The 15950-nt window shown below is 56.5% G+C and overlaps 1 protein-coding gene across 1 annotated transcript; it reads left to right on the forward strand.

Moving 5' to 3' along the window:
- Positions 1 to 657: 657 nt before the first annotated feature.
- On the forward strand, positions 658 to 13667 carry INAVA (innate immunity activator). The gene is made up of 9 exons (XM_026480696.3): positions 658 to 806; positions 1582 to 1706; positions 2242 to 2358; positions 3095 to 3317; positions 7921 to 7974; positions 8825 to 9035; positions 9258 to 9431; positions 11441 to 12113; positions 13429 to 13667. Exons 1-9 carry the CDS (start codon positions 752 to 754, stop codon positions 13519 to 13521), a joined length of 1725 nt encoding a protein of 574 aa, XP_026336481.2. The 5' UTR covers positions 658 to 751; the 3' UTR covers positions 13522 to 13667.
- Positions 13668 to 15950: the final 2283 nt, after the last annotated feature.

Here is a 15950-nt window from a genome sequence, read left to right on the forward strand (position 1 = left end):
TGGGTCTCCTAGACATAGTGGCTTGGGAAATATTTCAGGGCTCTGGGACAGCTCTCTGGCACCTGCCTTTGGATGAATACCCTGGTCCAGAAGGCAGGGCAGCACGGGCTTTGAGGACCCTGGAGCAGGGGCTTGGCTGAATACCCAGTCCCCGCCCACTTCTTGAAGTGCTGTCTGTCACCCACTGGGGCAGCAGGACAGGCTTCATGCCTCCTGGGTTCTCGAGCTGAGGATAGCCCCATGGGGACAGTTGTGCCCCAAGAAGACATCTCCCCCTCTGCTTTCCTTTCCTCCTTGCTTTGTCCTCCCACCCATTTTTCTTATCATTTTCCTTTTTTTTTTCCTTTTCCTCCTCTTTCTTGCTCTTTTCCTCACCCTTCTCCGCAGTCTCAGTGGTCCCTGTGGCCACTCGGAAGGAGGCAGCAGGAGGCTAGGGTGGGCCCAGAGACCCCACCCCCCCACGAGAACAGGTTTGCTGGTGAGGCCCACCGAGTCTTCTCTGCAGCACCCCCAGCACTGAGAACCTCCCCCACCCCAGACTATCCCAGAAACCTGGCCCTCACTTCTCCCCCTGCCCTCAAACATCGGATCCTAACTTAAGCTCTGTGTGGAAACAAGGGGTTTCACCTACAGCTGGTTTTATTGTTCTCTCAAAAGCTGGGGAACCTGCAGGCCACCGCCACATCCCGGCTCAGGTTGGGAACGGTGTTACCCCTTCCTACGCTGCTCCCCCTCCTCCCAGAAATCCACCATGGAGAGTAAGGATGAGGTCAGCGACACCGACAGTGGCATCATCCTGCAGTCTGGTGAGTGGTTTGGGAAATCCCGCCCTGTGGGCCCCTAGCCCTGACTCTCCGAGGCCCCAGGCCCCAGGGCTGGCCAGGCTGAGTGGCTAGAAGATGAGTCGGGGGAGGTGGGAGGGGTGGGAGAGGCCTCTGCTGGGGGCTAGATACCCGAGGGGCTGCAGTTTTCCTGGATCGTCTGGCCTGGAGGTCTGATCCTATCTGGATCAGGTCTCTGCAACTCTGGCCCCTGTGATTACTAAGAAGTAGAAAAATTTTATCTGGCTACTAGAAAGGTCCTATCTCTCTGGTTGGCCTGAGTCTGTGGGCCTAGTCTGGTCTCATCTGACAGACGAGAAGAAAGAAGCAGCACATATGTGAGTAAGAGAGAGAAAGAGAGAGAGGGAGAGAGGAGGAGGAGGAGAAGGAGGAAGAAGTAGTAGAGGCAGAAGTGAATTGTACAGGTGGGGGGTGGGAAGGGAAGAACAACTCCGACCAGCAGCCCTCCCATCACCGCACATCGCCCAGGGCAGGGGTGGGGGTGCAGCCCTTCCCTGCGAGCTGCCTTGTTGCCACCTCGGACAGCCAGGAGATGTGTTTGTGGTTATGACACAGGCCGCAGCAGCTGACCTGTAATCTGTGGGCAGGGACGAGGCTATGTGTGTACACGCGTGTGTGTGTGTGTGTGTTTGCGCACATGTGAGCACATTCCCCCCCACAACCCCGGGGATAGTTAATAAGTGTCTGGGAGGGTCTTCCCCACCTCAGCTTCCCTGAGCCATGCCCTGCCGCCCCCTAGGCCCCGACAGCCCTGTCTCCCCCATGAAGGAGCTGACCCACGCGGTGCGCAAACAGCAGAGGGCCCTGGAAGAGCGGCTCGAGGCGCGTCTGGAGGAGCTGAAGAGACTCTGCCTCCGGGAGGCGGTGAGAGCCTCAGCCGGCCCCCCAGCCCCCCTGCAAACTTGCGGTTAACCTGAGGAGCCCTAGAGCCACATGTTGGGATGTTGGAGCTGAGGGAAGGGGACCCCATTTGCGAGAGAATTCTGGAAACCAGATGGGGGTGTGGTGCCTGGAGTCCCTGTGTGTGCAGCATTTGACCTGGACATGGGACGCCTCAGGGACAGAAGGAATCAGCCCAGTGGGGCCCCGGGCACAGGGAGTGAAGGACAGAGGGGCTGGAGAGGGAGTAGACAGGTGCGTGTGGGACTGTAACCAGGGCCAGAGTAGATCTCTGAAGCAGGTGAGATCTGAAGTTTGAAGGAAGAGAGGAGGGAAGGTAGGGGGTGCCCTGAAGAGGCCGGGGAGAGCGCCCGGGGGGATGGGGTGGGGTGGGGAGTGGGCAGGGGCCTCGGGGGAAGGGCAGACACAGGCAGTGCAGAGCCCGGGGGCTTGGCCGTTTCTGCTTGGCCAAGGGCTGGGCAGGTGGAGAGGGGCCTGGCTGACTTTGTTTCCACCGCAGGAGCTGACGGGTATCTTGCCAGCCGAGTATCCCCTCAAACCAGGGGAAAAGGCCCCTAAGGTCCGCCGCAGGATTGGAGCAGCTTACAAACTGGACGAGCGGGCTTTGCACAGAGAGGTGAGGGACTTGAGCAGGCCGTGTCTCCCCCTTCAAGTGTTGATCACCGAGCCAGGGCCTCACCAACTGGTGGGGCAGCTCCTGAGCACCGTGCCCTCTCCCGGGCCGTGGCGGTCTCCACTCCACCCCGTCACACCCAGTCAGGGTGCTTGGCTCCATGGTGATGAGGGGCTCCCACTAACCTGTAGCCCAAATGGCCGTGGGGAAGGTGCCACCCCAGGAACCGGGAGAGCTGGGAACTCGAGAGGACACTGGGTTTGGTCGCCAGTAGGCAGATCAGTTAAGAGCTCAGCCACCAGCCCAGAGAGGCAATGGCCTGTTTCAACAGCTTATTCTGGCTCCTAGGGTTGTCCTTCTCATCATGGCAGGCAGGCAGGCAGGCAGGCAGGCAGGCAGGCAGTGGGGGTGGCTTGGGCCCTAGGATGCCTTCCCCATGGTGTGAAAGGTGGCAAGTTTCCCCTGGGCTTGCCTGACCAACCCCTGGGGTCAGGAGGGAAAGTGTCCCCCTTTGGTTCCCACTCTGCCTGGCTCAGGGGGCAGGCTGGTGGGTGGATCCCCCTGCCTGCTTCTCAGGCCGACAAGGTTGCTCTCGGGCACCTCCCACCACCCCACCCTCTGGCCCATGGCCACGGTCACAGCTGTCTTCTTCCCGGGCTTAGGTTCAGGATCCAGGGCGTGGGTTCGGGACCCTTCTCCGTGTCCCCTAGTGAGCCCCCTACCTCTCCCCCCTCCTCAGGACCCCCTGAGCAGCCTGGAGCGGGAGCTGGCCCTGCAGCTGCAGATAGCGGAGGCAGCCCGACGCCTGTGCCGGGAGGAGAACCTCAGCAGACAGGCCCGGCGGCAGCGCAAGCATGCCATGCTGCAGGAGGAGAAGAAGCTGAGGGAGCTGGAGCGCTGCCTGGGTGAGCAGCGGCGCACCAGTGGGCCCCCTTCTGCCGCTGCCCTGCCCCTGGGCCGAGGTGAGCCAGCTGCGCCGAGAGTCCTGCCCTGGGCCATGCGCGAGCTTATGTGGAATGATGGCAGGTGGCGTGGCTCGGGGCTGCTGCATCTGCCTTTGTGCCCAGCACTGTGTTTAATGTTCCAAATTAAGCTTTAGCTAGGACACCTGCCTCTTCGGTCCGCCTCTACCCCATCCTGGCCCTCTGCAGCCCCCACACGCCCTGGCAAAGGGCTCCTCCATCCCCTGAGAGCCTTGCCCCCGTCTCCTTAGAAAGCATCCCATTTCTTCCTCATCCTCCGCAAAATCCACTGCCCTCAAGAAGGCCTCCTGGGCAGAAAGGTGCTCCCCAGGCTGACTCGGACCTTATTCCTAGGGTCTGCTCAGCGGCAGTAGCCAGGGCTGCCCTCCTGCCCTCCAGGCCCCAGGGGCTGGCGGATGTGGTCAGGAAGCGTGAGGCCTCTGTGAGCCTTGGGCTCTGAGCTGAAGTGCTGCCCCGGGGCCTGTGTCAGGCTGCTCAGAGGCCTGCTGCTGCTACTACGGCTGCTCTCCGAATCACTTCAGGGGCGCATAGCTGCTTGTGGGGTGTTTAGGGTGAAATCCAGCACCATGAATGCCACATGCCACCATCGCTTCAGTATCTAGAACCACCCTGGTCACCAGGAGTCCTCCACTTCTGTTCTCCACTCTTATTGGGCCTCTGGTCTAGTCCCTGAGCCCCATGGCCCAGAGACTTGGGCCTGTGGGGTACCTGGGAAGGTGTCCCCATTATTGGACATCCGTGTATCTAGTTCCAATTACCTTCCAACAAGTGGTTCCGAGCCCTTCGATGTGGCTCTTGTTCTCCCCGGACCCAAACCCAGCTTGTTAGGTCGACTTACAGCCCTCCCTGCCAGTTCCCAGGGCATCATGCCCACGGCTTGCCCCGACCCCAGGCCTCTCGTGGGGCCCAGACCCCCCCTGCTGCAGGGGAGTGAACTGGGGTGGGGTGGGGAGCAGTGGCCTGGGGCAGAACTGGATGCCAAGGCCTTGATCTGGGCTTGGAGAACTGTTTACTCCTCCCACCGTCAGGCTCCTACCCCTGCACTGTGGGTTGGTTTTTCCCTGAGGCTGCTCTCCTCCCCTGGTTGGGGACGCTTGTGTTTAGAGTCTCCCAGGCCCAGTGGCCCATGCCTTGGACAAGGGGACGCTCTCAACACAGATTGCGGGAGCCCCACTGCCACACGCTGTCTCTAACGTAGGGGGGAAGGGCATAACCAGATCACCTCCAGCAGAAGCAGAGAATGAGGGAGGAGAGGCCTCCATGTGACAGCTGACCCAGTAAACACAGGACATGGTGCACCTGACCCAGGCTCAGATGGCCAGACTTCTCTGGGTTGCCCGGCTCTGGCCTGGCTTGGAAGCAAGACAGTACTCCTGGTCTGCAAGACTGAGATGGAAAAGATGTTCTCCATCCTCCCTCCACGCTGACAGGCTCGCCACGACTTGACAGTTCCCCCCCCCCCCCCCCGGCACTGCCCCCTTGGAAGGAAGCTATGGGCTTGGGCATGAAAGTCGCTGAGGGCTCACTTGCTCTGTGCTGGTGGAGAGCCGGCAGGAGAGGGAGAAGTGCCCCTGACCCGGTTTGTCTCAGCGCCACCCCCCCCGTGCCCCCTCCAGCTGGTACTGCTCAGCAGCCTCTCTGCTCACCAGCCTGCAGATGTTGGGGTGGCGGGGCAGGGGAGTGTCACTCTGCTGCTGCCACTGCTACCAGTGACGCTTCTTGTGGGGGCTGTGAGTAGGTCAGGACCTGCCTGGGGCTTTGGTTAACCCTCCGTGGGAGACAGGAGGCTCTGAAAACTTCTCGGCGCCCTCAGCTCAGGGGAAGACAGAGCTGTAGAGAAGAAACGGGGCAGAGCAGCTGCCTTTCACCCTCCAGACCAGAGACAGTCCCCACGCTCTCCCCCTTCAAACCCTACCTTGACCGTGGGCCTGAGGTTCTGGGCTCTGATGTCCTCCCTTGGGCGCACAGGAGGCCGTGGCTCCAGCCCGTAATTCCTGCTCTGTGGCTCCCCACCCAGCCGTGCTCTCTCCGGAAGGAGGAAGTAGAAAGGGATTAATAACTAGTAGCTGAAAGGTGTTTTGAATTAAAAAGAAAAAGCAAACGAATAAACAACAACAAAAAGAGAAAGAAAGAAAAAGAAAAGGAAAGGAAAGAAGGAAAGGAAAGGAAAGGAAAGAAAAGGAAAGAAAAGAAAAGAAAAAAAAAGAAAGAGGAAGAAAGAAAGAAAAGAAAAGAAAAAGCCCCCCCCCCCCCCGCCCCCTGGGTCTCCACACAAGGCTTATTTGATTTAGGATAATTACTAATTATGCCAGGTGGGAGTAATTAGCTATACCCTGCAGGTGGCGGGGAGCGGTCAGGTGTTACACTAATTTACCATAGTGAACTTGAGGAGAAATTCCCCGCACCACGCACCTCTAATTGTAGTAGGTGCTCAGAGTGCGTTTGTTGACTGACCACACGTGCCTTAAGCAATGCTGTCTACTAGAATTTCATGTTCTGTATCTGTCCAATATGGTAGCCGCTAGAGGGGCTCCTGAGCATTTGAAATGTGCCTGGTGCGATCGAGGACCTGAATTTTTAATTTTATTTCGTTTTAATTAACATAACCCCAGGTAGCTAGCGGCGACCTGCTGAACAGTGCAGCCTTTGAGAATGCTCAGTTTGTGGGTATGATCTCTACAGTTACCTCCCCACCTGGGGAATCCCGTGGCCACTGCTAGACCCAGGGCAGGGCAAGGTTGATCCAGGGCTGGGTCGGAGCAGTGTGGCTGCGACAGGGAGCAGCCCTCAGGAGCGGCTCGTGTTTGGTGGCAGACAGACGTGCCCCACCCGTGCCTTACCTCTCCAAAGGCAGTGGGTCTCCAGATTACCCTCTTTGCAGTGCACTTTTTTTGGCCAATGATCTGCTTGTTTTTGTGAAGATTAGGGATGATCGGACACGATGTCTTTCTTCCCAGACCACATAGTCAAACCGAAGCACATGACTCTAACCCCAGCCGCGTCACTGGGCCATGATAGTACCAGTCCCACAATTTCTTCAACTTGACATCTGTGAAAAACAAAACTCTCTATTCTCCAGGGTTTTGTAAAAGATCAGAGGCAGAGAACCAGGATTCAATGAAAGGGTGTCTCCTCATTTGAACCCCAAAGCGAAGGCTAGTAGGAGCCAAGCACAGCGTGAAAGAGCTCGCCACTTGGAGTGGGCCCAGCTCCTTGGGCAGTATGCCCTACAGGGTTTAAGAACCACTCTGGGTAGAGTTTTTATTTCATTTAAGTTGTGGAGCAAAGGCTGACAAACTTCTGTAAAGGCTCGGAGAGTAAATATTGTACGGGCTTCATGGGCTATACAGTCTCTGTCACAGCCACCCAACTCTGCCCTTGTGGCTCGAAAGCAGCCAGACATTACGTAAACCAATCTGTAGCTGTGTTTCAGTAAAACTTTATTTATAAAAACAGTTCACTGGATTTGGCCCAAGGACCCCCAGTTTGCTAATCCCGGTTATAACGGATTTCAAGATGGCTGGAATTGTTTACTTTTCTTAGAACTTTCTGGATAATGACTTATGCATTAGATGCCACTAATAGGAGGGCCGATAAATGGTAGTGGTGATGAGCCAGACTTGGTCCGACTGTCTGGGCATGAATTCTGACTCGGTCATGTTTTGGTAGATTGACCTAAACCATGTTCCTCAATTCCTTCTAGCTTCGGTTTTTTTTAGCTGTTACATGATGATCATAGTATTTACCTTCCATGGTGGTTGTGACCATCACCTGAATTAATATATATGAAGAACTCAGAAAAGTATTGGCACAATAGAAATTCTAGCTATTATTAATGTCCCCTCATCATCATTATCAAACATAGTTGAAAACACTTTGTGAATTCCATCCAGGTCTCTTTAGGAGGATTCTCAAGGTCTGAAGTTTCAGTTTGTTCAAGGGCAGTGGGAAATAGAAGTTCCTTCGGATTTCTTGGGTCACAGCTGCTGCTAGGCCATGCAGAAATGTCATACTCTCATTTCCTTCAAGTGACCTGCCATATCACCAATTGAGGAACCTTCCATATCCAGCCAGACCAATGTGAATTGATCCCACAGCTCAGATTCCCGCTTTGCACTGCTCTTGGGGCTGGTAATGCAGGATTTCTCAGATTTGGGGTCCTTGAATTGTATTTATGATCTCAGAAGACTGGAAAAGTTAGGAAAATAATTTTCATCCCAAGGGCCTTCCAAAATGACACTTTGCCTTTCCCTTCCACCGCCAGGAAACCCTGCCAGTGGAAGCCCTGGCTTTTTTGACAGATGGGGAAACTGAGGCCCAGAGCATTGAAATTGCTTATTCAAGGTTGCATAGCTAATGGCAGAGCCAGGATTAAAATCAGGTCTCCTGTCTTCTCGCTCCTAACTCCTGATTTTTTTTTCTACTTCCAAGTCATAAACTCATATCCAATGTAGTATTTAGTACACAGTTGGTATTTCCTGATAAGGGATGTTATCAGGAAGGGGTGGGGTCAATGCTGCTGGCTAACCCAGATCTGTAGGTTGATTTCCTCACCTCCTTCTCTCCCCTTTGACTTTCCCAGAGCTCAGTGCCTCAGATGACAGCTCCCTATCAGATGGGCTGCTCTTGGAAGAAGGTGAGAGGGGTAGTTTAGGAACTTTTGTCAGGGCTGGGCTTCTGGAAGACGGGGGGCTTTGGCAGAGTTCACTAGTGAGGACTTCAGTGGAAAGTGGAGACTTAGTGAACTAGTGAAGGCAGGGGTGCCGGGCTGGGCTCAGGGTCTCCACTCCTGCTTGATGCTAATTTCTATGTGCCCCTGCACATGTTCTTTTGAGGGTGGGGATGCGCTGACCCTTTCCCATTCTAGAAGTTCAATCATTTTGACAGGGAAGGAAAAAAAGTGAATTCTAGCAGAGCCTGTAAGATCTGGGATGTCCATGTCTTTGCCCTGGGACATTATTTCAACATGCAGCTGTCAGACCCTAAGAGCCATCTGGCCACAATCATTGCCCTTTTTGACTAGAGGGTAGCACTAGGGAAGGAAACACAGTCAATAGATTAAAAAACCCTGTTTATAAACCCTAAGGATGCTGGGGGTCAAGGTGGACCAAGAGGATAGCGCAGTCCTGCCTAGGGGAGTGCCCAGGTCAATAAGGGAATAGCACACATGGGCACGGCATGAACAAGAAAAATCAGTAAGCAGGAAGTTAGCTGCAGACACGGTAGTAAGAGCAAAGGTTAGAAGGTGGAATAATGTGAGCTAAGGAGAGTCAATCTGGGGAGGCTTCTTGGAAGAGGCAGGTGTGAAACAGCTGTGAGAGAGAAGTCCCAAAGGAGAAGAAAACATCTTCGAGTGTCTGGGCCTGGAGCCACAGCCTGGAGCAGCCAGACAAGCAGCCGCGGGAGGGAGAGCAAGGCACGGGCCACGGAGGTTCTTGGGCCAGTTTTCCAGCCCCCGCCTTCACCAGGTTCTTTTGCCCCTGCAGAGGAATCCCAAGTGTCAAAACCTCCCCCGGAGTCCCCAGCTCCACCTTCCCGGCCTCTCCCACCCCAGAGCCTCGAGGGCTTGCAGCCAGCAGGACCTGAGACTGCGGGCCTGGAGCGGGCCCCAATCCAGAACAGCCCCTGGAAGGAGACCAGCCTGGACCACCCCTACGAGAAGCCCAGAAAGTCTTCTGAGCCCAATAGCGAGTCCAGGTCAGGATGGGGAGAAAGGCAGGTGGGGAGTAGGCGGGAGCTGTGCTTGGGTGGGGCAGGAGTACAACAGGGTAAGGCACGGGAGACTGCCTCTCTCCTTAACTGTGATGGTGGGAGGTATGAGTTTTGGGGTCCCCTTCCACTATGCCCCCTTCCTCTGCACAACTCGAGCCCCTCAATGGAGGCATTCTTGCCCCTGACCCGTCTCTAATCCTTTTGCAGCAGCCCAGCCACCACGCCACAGGATGGGCCCAGTACGTCCAGCCTGTGGCTGCTGGAGCCTGCCTCCTACCACGTGGCTCCCGTCCGCAGTATTGCTGGCCAGTGGCACGGCCGCACCAGCGCCCCCGCGACCCCCGAGATACAGGGGAGGAGGGGCCCGTCGCAGTCTCTGAGGTAAGAGGTCACCCCGTAGATGCAGGGGGAGGTGGCACCCACTAGGGACAGCTTGCATTTGGAGGGTGGTGGCTTCTAGGATATAGGTGGGACTGTGGGTGATACGTGGCTGGTGCTGTGGCTTCTCCATGGGATCCCTTCTTGGGGCAGCTCTCAGTAGAGGCCGTGCCACCCACAGTCAGCAAAACCAGAGGCACGTCATTCGTGAAGCAAGCTGTTTTCTGCACAACACAATTCATGTTTTCTCCCCTTAGCCATATTCTCTGATGGCAAGAGAATATGGAACTTGGTAGATACTTCGGCAATTGCCTACGATTGTTTTGTTATCGGTCACTGGCAATGGGTGGTTCACTTTCTCAATTGATGTGCAGTCGATTCTCACTATTTGCGGTAGTTTTATGTCCCATAAAGTCACTGCAAACACTAAATTAGCAATACTGAACCATTGCTCCCTGGGAAAATATTGGGTTAGGCTCCTGAGAGCTTCGGGGCACAACACTTTTGTCAACTGATCAATACATATCCTTGTTTAATGTGTGTTTCTGTTTAAAGACACCTCATTTAATATACATTATTGACTCATTAACACTGAATTCCTGGCCGATAGCACTCTAGGTCATGCTGGAATAAAGCTCATCTCGTATGTATATTCCGCAGAAGGCACACCCATAGCCTTTCTCCACTTAAGCACACCAGACTGCAGCACTATGCTTTGGGGCCGTTTTAAACAGGGATGTCACCAAGAGAAAGCACAAAAATACGAAACACGGGACACTAAATCGACCGTGGAGAGGATACTCGTTTATTGTATGAAAGTCGAAACGAGAAGTCAGAGCACTGCCTTGTTCTGTCTCAGTTGAGAACGTGCCTGGTGGGCTTCTCACAGTTTTCACCATTCTGTGCACGTCCGCAAATGACCACAAGTGTTGTGAGTGTTGATTTGAGGTTACAAATACATTTTCGCTGTGGGAGATTTTGCAAAGACAGAATCCGCAAATAATGAGAATCAATTGCGTGTTGTTTTCCAAGTGTTTTCCCAATTTTCTTGGTGATAGTCTCAGTGACAGAGCTAGGCCAGGCAGTGTTGGCTGCACCACACGAAAGCCCTGGGCACGATTGCTGGGTTCTTCTGTCCCTTTACATGTGCTTGTCAGGCAGCGCTGGACGGGCCGGGGGCGGGGGGGGGAGGGGGTGCGCAGCTTGGGACAACTGCTCTCCAGTCAAGCAATGAATCTTATATTTTATGTACTTCCAGGGCTAGGTGACAAACAGTGCCTTTGTGCAGATCTGTAAAAGGCGCCCCCCTCTGGGCAGACACAGCCCCACCACAGGGCATATTAACCCTCGAGGGCTGGATTTCAGCCCCTGTGAGTCCTGGGCGGCTGCCCTTCTGAAGGGCCAACCTACAGGCAGCTCCCCTGTATTAGTTTGGTGGTGCAAAATACCCCAGAGTGGGTGGCTTAAATGACAGAATTTCACTGTCCCACAGTTCTGGAGGCTGGAAGTCCAAGATCAGGGTAGGGTTGGTTTCTTCTAAGGCGTCTCTCCTTGGCTTGTGGATGACCGGCCATCTACTTCCCTGACACGGTGTGCGCCACACACAGCTTTACAGGTGCAGCTTAGATACCCGACCATGGCTCCCCGAACAGATTCTGCCGCTGTCATGCCGCGGGACGCAGGGTCCCTCACGTGGCTGAAGATAGGGGACATCGCAGGGGCATCCTTGCCACAAACCGCAGAAGTGTGAATGCAGCAGGAGGGATATGGTGCATGGCGCATGAGGGCCGGGAGGGTGTCTGGGTGTTTATTTGGGGGGAGGTCTGACCCAAGACCCAGGCCTGTGAGCCATGCCTCCTCTGCCGAGACAAAGCGAGCGGCGGCCTCACGGGTTTATCTTCACCCCCCAACCTCCACCCCCACCCCAGGCCCAAGGGAAGAGCCTTGGCCTCCTGGACTCCCAGCCTCAGGGAGCCCCCCCACACTCAGTGCGTCTCCCCTTCCTCCCCCAGGACGGATTCCTTCCGGGCGGGTCCCGAGGGCCGAGGTCGCAGCGCCTTCCCCCGCCGCCGCCCCACTCACTACACGGTGACGGTGCCCGACTCCTGCTTCCCCCCGACCAAGCCCCCGCTGCCGCACCCCGCCTACCACTCCTGCTCGGAGGACAGCGGCTCCGACGTCTCCAGCATCTCGCACCCCACGTCGCCGGGCAGCAGCAGCCCCGACATCTCCTTCCTGCGGCCGCTGGCCCCGCCCGAGCCGCCTCGCCACCGCGGGGCCTGGGGCCCGGCCGGCTCGCTCTACCCCAAGCTGCTGCTGCCTCCCGGCCACCCGGCGGCCGGGCGCTACGTGCTGCTGGCCGAGAGCCCCCTGCCGCCGCCGGCCGAGTGGGAGCTGGGCCGCGCAGCCCTGGGCCGCGCCTACGAGGACGACGCCGCGCTGCTGCGCTGGCAGCGCCTGGTGGCGGCCCGCGGCCGCGTGGTGCGCACGCCGTCGCTGAAGGACAGCCCCGCGGGCCGCGCGCTCAGCAAGGCGGCGGTGTCCGAGGAGCTCAAGTCGTGGCACGAGCGCGCGCGCCTCCGGAGCGGCCGCCCGCACTCGCTGGACCGCCAGGGCGCCTTCCGCGTCCGCAGCCTGCCGCCCGGGAGAGAGGGCTTTGGGCGAGCCCCGGGGGCCCGGACACAGGTACGGGAGCGGCTCCGGGGTCCCGGGCCGTCAGCGGGGACGGGCTGCAATTCTAGCGCGCCCCGGAGCAGAGGCGCGGTATGCCGACAGGGTGGTGGCTGCCGCCATCCCCAGCTCGGGAGGACCCACGGCAGAACCACTCCCCCGGGGCCTTTGGAAGGCCCTCGGGACTCCCCTGGGGCCCCTCCTAATGTTGCCTCTGGCTCAAGAGCACATACCCACGTACCGGGTGGAGGTGATCCTGGCAGAGAGCGGAGACTTTTTTCCTTAGGGCTCCATAGATGATCCGCAAAGCAGATAAGCCTCTATTCATAATCGGAAATCCCATCCGAATTAACCCCCCAGATTTCCTGACCTGAAGGCTCAGGACAAAGGGAGTCTGAAAACGTGTTTGCGAAAGCCAGGACCTGTGAGTGCCTGTGGTTAACTTCCTCTGGACAGCCCTCCACACCTCTGGGCTGAGAAGCAGGGTGGCTGATGGTTAAGGGCACAGACTCCGAAGTTAGGCTAGGGGGTTCAAATCTCAGCCCTGCTACTCGGAAGTGATAATGATTGGCCAGCTGTCTATCTCGGCGGGCCATGACCTTTAAGGGAGTTATTACGTGTGAAATGATCAGAATCGTGTATAGTAAGTGCTAGTAAGTGGTATTACTCTCTGTCAGGGACCAGATTGGTAAGATAGAGCACTCTGACGTGAGGTAAGGGTGTCCACTCTGGATTCAATGGCCCAGTTTCTTCATTCCGGAAGTGGGGGTAACACAGGAGTCCTGTCTTCTTTCTCCCTGGTACGGAGGGCTCTGCAGGGGGTGTGCTGCAGAAGCTACCAACAGGCTGCTTCTCTGAGACCCATGATTCCTAGTAGGCCCAGCTGCACGTCCCTCCCCCACCCACCAGGTCTCTGGGCTGCAGCTGGCATCCCGGCTGGGCAGCAGCCTGGCCCTGGTCCCAGGCCGCACCCTCCAGCTGCCGTGCTTTTGCTTTTCCCTTCCTGCCAGCTTGGACCTGTCCTCAGCCCAGGCCCAGCCCATCCCAACCTGCCCGACAGGGAGGGTGACAAGAAGGGAGCCCAGGAAAGGCGGGGAGGAGGAGGTCAGGGTGCCTGTCACACCCCAAAGAAAGCTGGAGTGGAAAATAGATAAGGGTGGCCCCTGGGGGACATAGAGCCTGCTGGGACGGGGGCCGGGGTGGAGTGGCTGGGCCCATGTCGCTGCCAGTCAGCGTCCTTAAGGGACGGGGATGGTGTGCCTGCATTTGCTGTCTGGACATTTCTACCTGGTTTGCTCACAGATCTCTCCTTGCTTCCTGACCCTGGCAGGTGGCCACAGTGTATGTGCCCCGGAGATCACCCGAAGGGGCCCCCGTGCAAGTCTTTGTGCCTGAGAATGGCGAGATCATCAGCCAGGTGTAACCAAGGCCAGGTGTCACCGCGTGGCTCAAATGCCTCGGCCCAGCTGCCAGAAAATGCCAGAAAAGACTGTTGGACAGCAGGGCTGGAGCCAAGCCCTTCCACCCTTGAGTGCCTTCTTCAGCTCCTTTACCCCCATCGCAGGTCGATGAGCCGGGGCTGAGCCTTTTTTTTTTTTAATGTTTTTTTTTTTTTTTTCCAGAAACCGTGGCCTTAGGATTTATATTTGTGATTTGTCCTCAAGATCCCTATAATATGATGATGCTTTATTCCCCAGAGCTTGGTTTATTGGACTTGAGGCCTTGCCTGTCTGACTGACAGGATTTGTCTCCTTCTGCAAGCGGCGTGACGCATGAGGCAGAGGGGGCCGCGCTGGGATTCCTCACAGACTCTACCCTCTGGCTCCGAGAATGTCCCCAGAGAACAGCGCCTGTCTCACTGCAGCTGGAGGCATACTAGTGTGCCTCTCCGGCCCCGCAATTTCCCAGCTCTCTGGGTACTGTAGGGGTGTCTGGGCAGGGGGAGAATCTTCTTCCCCTTTATAACGTGCTCTGTGATGCACACATGAGGTGGTAAAGATCATACGTCCTGATGGAGTATTGTCTTCCTGGATGGACCCCTCTCTTTTCCTCACCCCATAACACCCCCCCGAGGGGCCCTAGTCACTCACCATATGCTCTCTGTGCCCCTGTGGGCTCCCACATCTCCTCAGACCTCTGAGCCTTGAATTGGAGGCTTTGCCAGCTTGTAGCATTAGGAAGACCGGGCTGGCGGCTGGCCTGTGGTGGTGTTTGGTGGAGGCCGGCTCATACTTTGACCACCTTCTCTGGGCATCGTGACGACTTGCAACCCCACCCTTCCTTCTATCCCTTTTTCATTATAGTCCTAAAAAGCAATGCCTTCCAGATATTTTTGGAAAGGTACCATGTTTGTGGCATGTTCTCATAAGAGGGGGTAGTGGTCACTGCCCCGCCGCTCCTCACCCAGCTGTTCTTCTGCCCTGACACTGGGTTTCCTTGAAAGAGGGCACATCCTTATTTTTACAAATATGGGAATACTCACTCTTAAGGGTGTTCATTAATTGTCCCATGTGCTAAGACTCAAGTAGGCCTGAAAATGGCCTGTGCGAAGACCATCCCACAGTCCCTGGGTTCTCATCTTTGGGCTTCTTTGCCCTCAGAGCTCCTACTTTGAGGAGAAAACACAGAATGGAGGCGAGGTGGGGCTAGGGAGAGCGGAGTTCTGATTCTGCCCATGCAGAGCCCTTTCCCCTCTGAGTGCCCTGGAGTGGACAGAAACTACAAATATAGCTTACACCTCCAAGAACTTTGATGTCTGACCCCAAAGAACACAGTTCTCCCTACTGGACAGAAGGCAGTGTGGCCGACTGCACAAGGTTGCCGAGGGAGAAACTTAGGTGGCCCCTCAGAGGAATCTGGGGGAGGAGAGGAGAGCCTGAGGGCAAGCATTTCTGTCACTATGCTCTGACCCCATCCTGCAGCTCCCCCACTTCTTGGGTGGACGCTGGTCCCCTTACGTTCGAATGTCCTACTTTGAATTCTGTTCTCTTTCATTTTGTCTCGAAGCCCCTTTCACTGGTGTACAGCCATCTCCCCTCCCCGTGTCCTCCCAGGAGCCCAGAGCTCCTTTGGCTGAGCCCGGAGACATCCAAGCACCCCCCCAACATGAGCGTCCTTTATGTTAACTTATTGGTCCTGTATGATGCCTGGTACTTGGCGGCGGGGCTGGAAGTGTGTGGGTTTTAGTGCCAAATATGTCAATAAAGTCCGTTCTTTGTGATTGGTCCAGCTGACAACGAAGGTTCTTTTGTGGCAAGTTTCTGAGCAGAGGTTTTGCCCCGGATTCCTGCCTGGAGTGGCAGAGTTTCCTGGTCCCCAGCTGGTCCAGCCAGGTTCCTGGGGAGCAGTGGGAGGGCTGGGGTGGTAGAGGGAGGCTCTCGGGTTCTTTGCCTCCCTGACAGGATGAAATGAGGACCAATCCCCGCCAAAGCTCCCTAGGTCTCCAGGGCTTGAGGGGACAGGCTCTGGGAGTCACCTTCTCAATGGCAGGGGACTTTGTGGCAGCTTCAGGAGGTCTGAAGGCTTCCTGCGAGCCAGCCTGGGCCGTGGTCAGGGATGTGGGGGGCGAAGAGTCTCCTTGAAGCTGTTCTTGGAGCTCTGGACTGCCTAGAGTGGAGGTTCCCATGAGAAGCAACCCCTTCAAAGCTGGACAACTGGGGAGCTTCCTGGCGTTCCCTACAAGGTCTCGTCCCCCATATCTGGGCAGGATTGCCAATGGCCCCTCCTTCCACCTGAGGACCAGGGGGTGGAGAGGGGTGGAGGAAAGCTCCAGCTTGGACCACCTCCACCCCTGCCCTGCAGGGGCCGCTACAGGACCTGGGAGCGCAGCGCCCCCTGGAGCCACAAAGCCCA

This window comes from Ursus arctos, unplaced genomic scaffold (assembly GCF_023065955.2).
Source record: "Ursus arctos isolate Adak ecotype North America unplaced genomic scaffold, UrsArc2.0 scaffold_2, whole genome shotgun sequence".
Taxonomy (NCBI): domain Eukaryota; kingdom Metazoa; phylum Chordata; class Mammalia; order Carnivora; family Ursidae; genus Ursus; species Ursus arctos.

Excerpts from the sequence above, each read along its gene's own strand:
- INAVA (XM_026480696.3), top strand. The coding sequence starts at position 752 with ATGGAGAGTAAGGATGAGGTCAGCGACACCGACAGTGGCATCATCCTG. Across the intron at positions 807-1,581 it reads TGGCATCATCCTGCAGTCTG|GCCCCGACAGCCCTGTCTCC; the intron begins GTGAGTGGTTTG and ends GCCGCCCCCTAG. Across the intron at positions 9,036-9,257 it reads GAGCCCAATAGCGAGTCCAG|CAGCCCAGCCACCACGCCAC; the intron begins GTCAGGATGGGG and ends ATCCTTTTGCAG.